Source organism: Wyeomyia smithii, chromosome 1, assembly GCF_029784165.1.
Source record: "Wyeomyia smithii strain HCP4-BCI-WySm-NY-G18 chromosome 1, ASM2978416v1, whole genome shotgun sequence".
NCBI lineage: Eukaryota > Metazoa > Arthropoda > Insecta > Diptera > Culicidae > Wyeomyia > Wyeomyia smithii.
The window spans coordinates 206,758,017-206,770,290 of record NC_073694.1 but is presented as its reverse complement, the minus strand read 5'-3'; the positions used below and the strand labels follow the sequence as shown (position 1 = coordinate 206,770,290).

Sequence of the window (12,274 nt, the reverse complement as noted above, 5' to 3'; positions counted from 1 at the left end):
TTACATGTCATTATTTTGTTTCGATGAAAGTGAAAGGTACAAATTAATTAACGTTGGTAGAAGTTTTCAAAATATAAATATCATGGCTTTATTAACTGTGCTCGTTAAAAACACATAACAATGAATAAATTATTGTATATGCTATAGCTTTTGATTGCGAAAAAAACAACAAGTCCTTGTTTTCGCATACTTTAGAGTGAGGCGTCGTTATATTATAACAAAAAAATAGCACAAAGCTAAAATCAATTTTTTTTGTTCCATACGGGGCCCCAAAAATTCTGAATTTCTCGATGTTACCTCTGCTTGGCGGATTACATTCCAAATTTGTATGGAAAGACCTCTGCGAAATGTTGTCGTATCCCACTTACGCCTCAAATATTTTTCTGTATTTGTTTACTTAATTCAGTTGAGTATTTAAACTCGATACAACAGGTTACTTCCGACGAAAATATGCCTGTCGCCGGCACTACTCATACATGTTTGAAATGTAATGCACCAAGTGGAGACAAAGTCAATTGACTTAGAATCTATTGCGGATAGGTTGGAGCCCCAAATGGAACCAAATATACTTGGTTTTTGAATTTTGAAAAAGTCTTCTGACTCTGACTGTGACAAAAGCACACTTCACGCGTAACTTTTCGAAACTTTTTTTTTTCAAAACTATCATTAAAAGACTCTCTTTGTTTTTTCTTCTCGTTGATCAATAACTAAATTATTTTAACATTTGTCATGATACTCTCTGCATAGCAAGCTAGGCAGTATTATAATCTCTCAATTTGTGGTAAGAAATTGATGAAAACTTTTGAAATAACGCTATAATTAGAGAAACAGAACCTCCCAGCTGGTCTCGAGGTAAGATGCTGTGCAATTCCACAAAAACAAGCAACCAATCTAATTGACCATTTTTTATTTGGTGGAAATGTTGCATAGATGTTTCTATGGGCATAGGTTTGTTTGATCGGTGTGACGTCTTTGGCAAAATTGTAGACAATAATTCTGGCTTACCGAAAAAGTACACACTCTATTTTTTTTATTTAAAAAAAAAGTTAATATAAAACTCTATCTCTATTGGTGACGGTTTGTTTGATTGGCACAGTGTCTTCGGCAAAGGCGTCATTCATAAATTATGTAAGGACTTTTTTCGAAATTTTCGACCCCCCCACCCCTCCCCCCATTATATGGCTTAGTAAGATTTTGTATTACCCCCCTACCCCCCACGAATCTAACGTAAGATTTTTTCTTCAAGGAAAAAAATATTTTCGAAGATGAAACATTCGGTTTACATATAGCGTATTCGTAGAGGATAAAAACAAAACAAGTTGATTCAGGTAATATCATGTTTAAGTAAATAAAATGAAAAATCAATTAGAAATGAAGTAAAGTACAAAACCGTTCAGCGACGGTGAATTTACTGCTTTGTCAATCATTCAGCGACGGTGAATTTACTGCTTTGTCAAGGTTCAGCTGTTAGAATCATAGCGAGAAATAATTTGCCTAATTTATTTTTTTTTAGTTTTGTTAATTTTTTTGTTTTTCTAAATTTTCCCATTTTACGTAAGATTATCTTGAGTCCCCCTCTCCCTATTCGTAAGCATTCGTAAGAAATTTTGATACCCCCCTATCCCCCTAAACCGTTACGTAATTTGTGAATGACCCCAAAGTAATAAATAATAAACTCTTTTTCCAAAACAAATACCCTGCAACACACCCTTTTCAGAAAATTATAACTTTTTGTTTTTTTTTTTATTTCGAAATGATCGGACAGTCATTAATGTTTTTATTTTCTTTTGTAGTTTTCCTAAATAAAAAGATTTTTAAAAATGAGCTTTTTTTTGATAATAAATTTTTAACTTTATTTGAACTTTTTCTTTGGAAAAAAAATTCTTTTAAGTGTATATTTTTCGGAAAGGCAAAATTATTATCTACAACTTTGCATGACACGATACACCGTTCAAACAAATCGTTTTGGCTTTGAAGATATTTTTAATCATGAATACCTTCTTAACATAGCTTTTTTAAATAGCTTCTTAAAAGTGAGTCGTACTTTAAAAAAATAGAATTAATAGCACAGAATAGCATTTTGCGCCCATAGAAACGTCTATGTAAAGTTTCAGCCGAATCAAGAATGGCAAAAATAAAATATTAGAACTGGGACATTTTTTTTTGGAACTGCTCTGCTAGTTTAAGGGGTAATATCCACCAAATGCTCAAAAACAAGGCTTTATTTATGATTTTTTAAAGGACATGTGAGCTGTAAAGTATATAAATAATATATCATTGGATTAAGGGGTTAGATACCTTTTTGGTCGAGAAAAATGAGGGAAGTTTGAATTTATTTTCAAGTGCATAGCACCATTTTTTTGCATCAAAGTGGTATTTACAGTTTATTAACAACGAAAAGTTACGTTTGATTTTGAGATATACCAATTATTACTGGAGTAATGGCCGTTTCCTCGGAAACGCTTTTTCTGCAGAAGCTTGCGCTGATCCTGATAGAGGCTCAGCGGGTCATCTGCAATCAAAAAACTCATATTATTTCATTAGTTTAAAAGTGTGCCATGTCCTTGAACGATCGCTTTCATGAGTATTTTGTATTCAGTGCAAATGGGAACGTTTTTCCCAAAAAATGCATGTTTTGAGCGCTAAAATTGCATTAATTTTTTTTGCGGCAAAATGTAGCGGTATTTATCAAATAGCGATAGTTAAAGGACCGGCGAATTTTATAACGAAAATTAAAAAAAAAAAGATGAAGGAAAGCGGTTCAGTAGTTTTCCCGCAATCAGGATCACAGCAAAGTCTTTTTTGCGAAACACCATTCCGAGATAAACGCGTATAAAGTTTCAAGTTTAGCTTATGCGGCCGTGGCGAGGCGCGCTGCAAATCGCTATAACTTTCTCCTTATTGCTCAGATCTTGATAAAAATTTGTGAGAATATTTTCAAGATGTTGTAGGGTAGGGAACGGCTTGAGCACTGGCGCCTATTTTAATCAGTCGAAGAAAACAGGCCTCAAACTCCTGCATTTTGATCAATATCGACAATTTCAATGATCGAAACGAAAACTTTGATTGTCTAGCTGTCTTACGAATATAAGAAATACCGTTAATCACAAAGAAATCCGTGAACAATTGCAATTGAAACAAATCGACCTATATTGCAGCCATTCAGAAGCCACTTCGGGTGCTGAAAAAAAAACGCCTGCAAAACAAATGGAAACTGCTTAAAATAGGTTCGGGGTGATTGGAATAGTGTCCTTCGATTGGTAACTTTGATTGATGATTGTTAAAGTTTGCTAACTTAGTTTTACAATCTGAAAACAAGTTCTGACAGAGAAAACAATAGAGAACAGATTGATATACTACTGTTTGAGTTTCACCCAACACATTTCGAGTATTTCATCTGAATACACAGGCGGTTCCTCGAAACGAAATGCGCAATGTCACCCCAGGTTCCACTGGTATGGAGCTTGCGACTGGACTATGAAATCCGTTTCGGTTGACAGCACCATAAAAAAAGACCTTTCGAGCCAGATCAAACAGCCCAGAGTTACCCTCCGTCGTCAAGGAACACCTTCGGACTAAATACCCAAGCCATGTGATTCGTTATACGGATGAATCAAAATTGGACGACCGGGTAGGAATCGGAATTTGTGATAATAACATATACTACTTCTACCAGATACCAAAAATGTGCTTAGTCTTCTCAGTTGAAACTGCGGCCCTATTTATCGCTACAACCTCCAACAACTCTGTACCCACAGTTGTGGTTACAGACTCGGCTAGCTGCATCAGTGCTCTGCAATCCCCATCTCCAAAACATCCATGGATCCAAGCAATTGGGAATTATATAACATACAACGTAACGCAAATGTGGGTGCCCGGACATGCCGGTGTAGAAGTAAATGAGACGGCTGATAAACTTGCTACTCTAGGTCGACGAGCACCACTGTACACCAGGGATGTTCCAGCACAAGACGCAAAGGTATGGGTAAACAATATTACAGTAGAGGCATGGGCAAGATCCTGGTTCCAAGAAAGAGACTTGTTCGCGGGAAAATTTAAAAGAGATGTCACAAAATGGAAGGACCGGCAAAGCTGGATTGAAAGGCGAAACCTGCCCAGACTGAGAACTGGACAAAACCGTTTTGATTACGCTATGGACTCTGGGGAATGCCGGGTTCATTGTGACGTCTGCAGAGTACATGCATCTGTTGAGCATGTAATATGTTTTTGTCCCAAATACCAAATACAACGACAAATGTTCAACATTGATCCCAACATCTCCAGTGAACTACAAAACGACTCTTCTAGCGAGACAGCCTTGCTTCATTTTTTAAAGAACTCTGATCTGGTTGACATGGTTGACATGGTGACATGGTTCTAAGAAAAGCGTGTTTAATGTTTCAAAATGCTATAAATCTTAAGAATCGCAATAATAAAGCCCCTAATATTTTTTTACCCTCAGTCAGCTATCCCTGTGCCGTAAAGCTGTCCTTCCAGGGCCTTATTTTCCTCTTCATCCTTTTTTTTTCTGATGTAAGGCTGCGCCTATCCTCTTTCGCGATATCGGACATGCAATGCTCAGCGACTTTGACGCGGTTGGCGTCCGATCCTACGCAAAACTCGTACATGTTCAGTCCAACAGTTAACCCAAGAGCATCGTAAACAGCAAACAGACCCGACAAGCCTTCGTTAAAGGTATTAACGGCTACATCAGCCGCAATATCAACTATAGTCTTACCGCTAGAAATCGTTTTTGGAGCAATTGACCCTTAATTCAGAAAGAGCAGCAAATACAGTGACAAAAAAATATGAAACAGTAGCCGAAATCCCTATCAACACCGCGATCACGGTTTAAATCAGAAGTTTGTAGTTTCTTCGCCGAGGTACCAACGAATTCCGAATCGCCTTCGAATTATTCTTATTCGTTCAGAACCTTTGAGAGGCTATAGTGTAAAGATACGGGTCGGGTTCAAGTTTGGTGAAATAAAAATCGGGTTCGGGTTTAACAAATATTAAACACCATCTCTACTGCAGAGCGCTGCCAGAGATCAGCTTCAATACTTTGCATCGGTATTCGTGCTAAACTGCTATTTGTGCGTTACTGCGGAAACTTTGTATTTGGAAACAAAACTTTTGCTCAACTTTAATTGAACAAAATGAACAAATCCACTCATATTATAAAAACCACTGATGATCAAAAATTCAAATATTCTAAGTTTTAATTAAATGATTTAATCCAAAATTATTATAATTGATAGTAATATTTTAATTAACATTAAAAAAAAAAACATTGGTAAAAAACTTTGGCAAAGAACCTTGATTTATTTGAAATATTTCGCAAATTGCGTTACACTAAATTGAGGTGCAAATCATATAGTATATACTGAAAGATTTTTCTTGATTTGCTGTTTTTCTGATGGAAATCAACTTTTTTTCTCTCTTTTTACATTACAGGAAACTAAAAAAAAAACAAGAAAAGTTATGTAAACAATTATACAAAAGGTACAATCTTCTGAATTTCCCGGAATGTCAAACAATACTCGGTATTCCTTCTTATAACCGGCTGTACGAACATGCAAGACATAGACCAACGAGCGAGTATTCGACAGAACACGACTTTGGTAACTGGTTTATGAGCAGCAATTACAGTTTTTTTGAGTGGCGCAACGACAGTTATAGATATTTGAATAACAATACCGTGGTTGGAAACGTGCATAATGGAACATATCTAGATGTAAGCGGCAATGGATTCGATCCCGTACTCCCTCCGTTCGAGATGTGGCAAACGATACTTATAGCGATATGCTTGGCGATTTGTATAATTCTTACCGTAGGTGGCAACATTTTGGTACTTCTGGCATTTATTGTTGATCGAAGTATACGACAACCTAGCAATTACTTTATTGCGTCCCTGGCAGCTACTGACATGCTGATAGGTTAGTAAAAACTCCAAAAAGTGTTTTTCAAATGTTTTCACAAATTTTAAACATTAGCTATGTTACGAAAGGACTATTCATATTGTAGTATTTTTCTCCATTCACAGGAACTGTATCAATGCCATTCTACACTGTGTATGTTCTAATGGGTTATTGGGACCTAGGTCCGTTGCTGTGCGATTTGTGGCTATCCGTGGATTACACTGTATGTTTGGTGTCACAATACACGGTTCTACTTATCACAATTGATCGTTTCTGTTCGGTGAAAATTGCTGCCAAATATCGGAGCTGGCGCACAAAAAATAAAGTAATTTGGATGGTGACAATTACTTGGATTATACCAGCTTTATTATTTTTTATTTCTATTTTTGGTTGGGAACATTTTGTGGGTTACCGTGATCTGCTTCCTGGAGAATGTGCTGTACAATTTTTGAAGGATCCTGTTTTCAACACTGCCTTAATTATCGGTTACTATTGGACTACGTTGGTAATACTGTTTGTTTTATACGGAGGAATTTACAAAACAGCATACGATATGCAGAAAAAGAGTGAAGCTAAACAGCGCAAAATGCAATCTATGGTGGCGTTGGGAAACGCGATGACTGGTTTAGCAGGTCAAACGGGAGGGATTGGAATCTCCAAAACTCAGAGTACTTTATTGAGCCAAGATAAACCACTACCAGTTACATCCACATCAAGCGAAATTATTCCTCCAGTACTTTCATTAGCTGCAAAACAACTCCAGAAAGAAGACATATTGTGCAGTAATAAATGTTCAGATCCTAAATCAACTAAAGAACAGTGTGATGAAAATAAGAAAGACGAAAAAGAAGGAGATAAAAGTGAGCGTTCAAGTAGTCCAGCATTCGATTCAGATGACGAAAGCTCGGCACATGCTAAACAACATCAAGATGACGCGATAATCACCAAAAAAAGAACCTCTTTGGCTGGTTTGCTGGTCGGAGCATCTGCAACGGTTTTGTCTAACAGATACAATGAGGCCATTTCGGAAAAGCTTGTGTCCGACGCTACTAAATCTAAAAGATCGCCAATTAGTCAAACGAAAATTGAAGGATTGCCAAAAATTATTGAGATGAGCCTGATCGATGCAGAAAATACATACGCGAAACCTCATGTTCCTCCTCTGAAGCCTACGCCAATACAATCTCCTATTTCTCCTGTAGACATTGAGCCATTAGTGATTGCTAAATCAGAGAGGGCGCCTGAGATTTATAATACTATTCTCACCCCTCCATATGGGTTTCAAGAAACGTCAAAGATCTCTGAAGGCTCACCGTCCAAATCTGATAGGCCACATAGCATTATAAGTCACGGAGAATCAACCTTTGATGCAGTAGTTGGAATGGACGGTGAAGATCTTCGATTTATGGACGAAAGCTCAGTTATTGTAGCTTCACCGCAGTATGAGAGTCCGCCATCAGCCTTTACTTTACAACCAAGGCCCACTGCCCACGGCGTAGGACAAAACATAGCCAATCCTTCTCTTTTGCAAAAAGCTCTCATTCGAGCAACTGCTCAATCGCAGCAACCTTCTCCTACCGTTCTATTGAGATCAGTGGACGTATTTCCGCTTTCACCAACTAGTCAGTTAGAACAAACAACATTAACTCATTCTACTCAAACATTGAACAGTTTCTGTACTACGGTCACTATAGGCTCACAAAATGCAGACAGGGTAGTAAACATTCTGAGTAATCCTACAATGAACAATTCTAATGCAGAGCACGCCTCGCAACAAACTGCTAAGTCTGAAACCACGAGTCCAAAGTTAAATGCACAATTCACTGATGCTCCAGCGGTAGTTTTCGAACCAAAGAACACCATTCCAGTTATTGGCTCAGAAATAAAACTGGCGCCTACCACCGAAACAACTAGTAACATTAGTTCAGCAATGGCTGTATCGTTACAGCAACCTAATGCACCTGACAGTAACGTTACTATACATACGCAAGCATCGTCCTCCACTAATAATACGCCAAGCGGTACAACGATCGCTCCTAATCCTTGTTTAGAAAGACACACTTCCAGTAAGCGGGATTTCATTCGTTCGATCGGTAAAAGACTGAAAGGAAACAAAAAAACCGATCATTTAGGAATGGGTCGACAAAAATCTAAATCAGAAAATCGAGCCCGTAAAGCATTTCGAACAATATCTTTTATTCTAGGAGCATTCGTTGCTTGCTGGACTCCATATCATGTGCTAGCGCTAGTAGTAGGATTTTGTTCGGACCCTCCATGCATCAACGAACACTTGTTCATGTTTTCTTACTTTTTATGCTATGCCAACAGTCCAATGAATCCATTTTGCTATGCTCTCGCTAATCAACAGTTCAAAAAAACCTTCACTAGAATTTTGCGTGGCGACTTGCACATGACATGAATGTATCAATCAATTATGTTTTCATGTGATGTAATTTTAAGTAAAAACAATAACCTTTTTTTTAAATTATATAATAGACAATAATAAAGATAATGAGAATGATAATTACCTATAAAAATAAATAAATCGTCAAACTCACGCTATAGAATTTTGATGATAGGAAAGTTAATACAGATTTCAAATTAAAACTAATGAAACCTTCAAATCAAGGTTGTTAATCGATAAGTTATCGTAAACGCCGATGACGATACCGTCTGTTATCGTTATCGACGATGACGCTAACGTCTTCAGACATTATCGTCATTGCCAAGGACGATAGCTACTGGACGGTATCGAATCGATAACGTTTGTTTATGAACAACCACTGCCATACTAATTTTCGCATCATCAGATATATCATTCAGATGGAATTGAATCATAAATCTGACAATGCCACATACCTTGCTATTCATATTCGTGCTTCAAAAAGCGTCTCACAATTTGAAAAAATTAAAACTGAGACATTCCTTATCATGATGAGAAACGAAACATAAACAAACGAGGAAAAGTTTTTTCCTGTTGCCTAGTGATGCTTCGTCTCCACCCCTCGAAGGGACAAAACGCTTCCTCACCCAGTGCCTACTTTTTGATCCAATTGCAACCACAGCAGACAAAACATACAAAAGACGTTAGCGAGCTGATAACGTTTGGTGACTATCGTCATCGCCGATGACGTAATGTTTGAAGACGCTATCGCCATCGTCAATAACGATATCAGACGTTATCGATATCGGCGATGACGATTATCGACGATAATTTATCGTATTAACAACCTTGCTTCAAATGTAAATAGTTTTTAGTATCGTCAAAAGGATAACGGTGACAATGATAGCTGTTTAAAGTTCGATGATATTCAATTATTGCATTTAAAGCATTTGCGAAAATAGACAAAAATGTCTAGCGCCTCCATATCACATAAGGTATTTTTAAACATGCATCACATCGTAGCGTAATGAAAAATTACCACATAAATATTTGTTTATGAAACAACATACAATGAGTTAAATTGTTCGACAATAACGGTGCTTACTTCCCTGATTGAGTGAAATAAGTACTGTGGAAAATAGAGTCGATCTGCATCATATGCATGCATAGTAATGTAGATCGAATACATAGGCTAACATTTTCTAAAACTAAACTTTCTTACTTGTTTGTAGATTTTCGCGTAGAACAGATAATGGACAAGGATTTCGTAGAAATACAGTTTCAACTCTTTTTCAAAGTGATTTTCCTGTAAACAGTAAAGTATTTGTTCAATTTGTAAGTATTTTTTCAATGCTTTCTCTGGTTGTCAAGGATATTCAGTCAAACATAAATTTGGTCGGCACAATAAAAAAGATAATAATATTGTACCATAACTTCAGTATCTCAAATTATAGTTCAGTAACTAGCATTATCGTTGTATATGATTAATAGTTTTTATATGTTTCGAAGAACGTTCCCAGACGATACAACCGAAAAGCTCAAACTGTATTCATGCAAATCTATGATGATACATATATGTATTTACGAAAGACAACTTACTTAATAGGAAGACCAATATGCATATTCGGTAGATAATTAAAGAAGCATATATTCTGGGTGTCCTATTTCTAGTTTTATTTGAAAATTTGTAACGACTGAGTAAAACATGCCGAGCTCATTACATGCTTTGTTTTTGCAAAAGAAATGTCATGAAACCGTTGTGCAAACTTCTTTTTAGAAATGAGCCCATAAAAAGAATTTCGCAAGGAATGTTTCGTGTATTGTTGGTAATATCTTTTTTTAATTCGTAATCATCCGTGATTACAATAAATTTTTTTTTTTTTGTTTATGAGTTTCTTGTGTGTGATTTTTAAAATTATAACTGAACTTAATTTTTAAGTAGAAAATTACCGATCGATAATGATTATAAAGACTCCATACGGGACATTATATGCATATACTACCCGATTTAGTCATATAGAAAGACAATATTCGATATTTGAGACACTAGGATACATAAATGGTATTACCTGATTTGTTAATTCCTCTAACCATGTGCAAAATTGACGGTAATTGAAAACATACTAAATATATCAAGATAAACACACAGATGAACACAAAAAATATAAACATACAGAAGAACACAAAAAAAAAATCACAAGAAGAGGCCTAGTACACCTAAGGTGTCAATTTTATTACTTCTTGGCAATCGCTTAGATATGGAAAAATATACCATATTTCATAAAAGCTTATCAGTAACAGTACCTTGACTTCTGGACCTCTAAAAACCACAATAAATGGTTTAAACCTCTGGATATTGTGAATGTGTTGCTGGGAAGTCAATTTGAAAACACATTTGTCTAATATATGCTCACTCCTGTATACCTATTATATACATTATTTAGATTGCTAAATATAGTGTTATTTTGGAAATATGCTTTTATTTTTGCTAGAAAATAAAACTGTTAGAGCATTTAAGATAATACCAATCAAATAAAAATATCATCTAACACTGTGGTGTTTTATTTCCAATTATATTATTTTTTCTTGCAATCGACAATATAATAAACTTTTTCAAATAATTCTTTTTTGCATCTGAGAAATAATGACACTGATTGATTTATTATACCAAAAACACAGTCTGTTGACTTTTATCTCATACTTGACTATTTTCTGCTTTTATATGTTACAGACCCCGTTCGATTTTGGCACGTTTCGTTTTTGGCACAGTACAATTTTGGCACATGTGCCAGAACAAACGTTTTTTTATTCATATTTTTTAGTTTTCTCATTTTTCTTTGACAAATTTAAGTTCAATAACCGCAAAATAAAGTTATCATGGTCCTTAATAGGCTACATGCGTAACCTGTCGTTTAAAAGCTTGTTAGGAAAGATGCTGTTGTTAAATCCCTCGCTTTTGTTTCCTATAAAGTCGGCATTGACTTACAGTTGAAAGATGCTGCCTTTGATGCTAATAACTGGCCGAAAGGGATCTATTTTCGGCAGTTCGAGAAACACAATTCGTCATCGAATTTTTGGAAACCAAAAGCAACGAAATTTCCCTGAACCGTAGTTTCGCAGCCTGTAACAAGTTCTCATCTGATTCTTCTGAACTAGTTGCTCAACCTCCGAGGGATCCTGGGAGCCAGCTAGCCCCCAGTCCAGTTAAGTCATTACAAATTTTTACTTATGCAGATTTCATACCCCATAGCACGTCTCGCCACCAGGCCCGTAGCTACCTAATGGGCCAGGGGGGGGGTCTTGCTCCCCCACGCGTTTTTATTGCCCCTAGCGAATTTTTTCTTATTCATTTAAATAAAGCAAATACTCTAACTATTCACATATTCTAGATTAGCTGTTGTATATTTAAGCTAAATGTACTTTTAAATTTAATTTAGAAGTAATACTTCTTTAACAAGAAAACGTCAGTGAAATTTCTGTGACCCACCACGCAAAACGGAGTAGCTACGACTCAGCTACTGTTTGCATAATTGACGAATGTCAAATATGTAATTGCAAATATGTCTCAAACGCCATTTTTTGTATAGAGGCATCAAATGATAATTTTCCACAAATATTATCCATTTAGAGATAAAAGGCTTGAAAAGCATATTCAAATAATTTCTAGGCGATGAAAAACTGACCTTAACGCCATAACAATTAGTTTTTATTATTATTTTTATTTAATTCCCTTTCAATTATGTTTATATACGGTTTACTGTTGCAAAATATTTAGGCATCATAATTCCTTTAAAATCTCTTTAAAATAATAATAAAAAAAATCAGAATTCCAGGCATCTTTTATGTGTTTTACACATAAATTACGTGTTAAACATAAAAATAAGGTTCAGATGTACGATAAATTGCTCACTCTTGGTTCCAGAGGTATCTTTAGAAAACACGAATCCCGGTTAAAAGAGCAAACTTGAGCAAT

The 12,274-nt window shown here is 35.9% G+C and overlaps 1 protein-coding gene across 2 annotated transcripts in view; it reads left to right on the top strand.

Annotated features, from left to right (window-relative positions):
• The window catches only part of LOC129718250 (uncharacterized), an 84,372-nt gene extending 73,520 nt beyond the window's left edge, over nt 1-10,852 (top strand). For both annotated transcript variants that reach the window (XM_055668836.1, XM_055668846.1), the window contains 2 exons: nt 5,455-5,936; nt 6,044-10,852. In XM_055668836.1, coding sequence (XP_055524811.1) covers nt 5,455-5,936; nt 6,044-8,337 — 2,776 coding nt within the window. In that variant the 3' untranslated portion in view covers nt 8,338-10,852. The remainder of the gene's footprint in view (nt 1-5,454; nt 5,937-6,043) is intronic.
• The last annotated feature ends 1,422 nt before the right edge of the window (nt 10,853-12,274 follow it).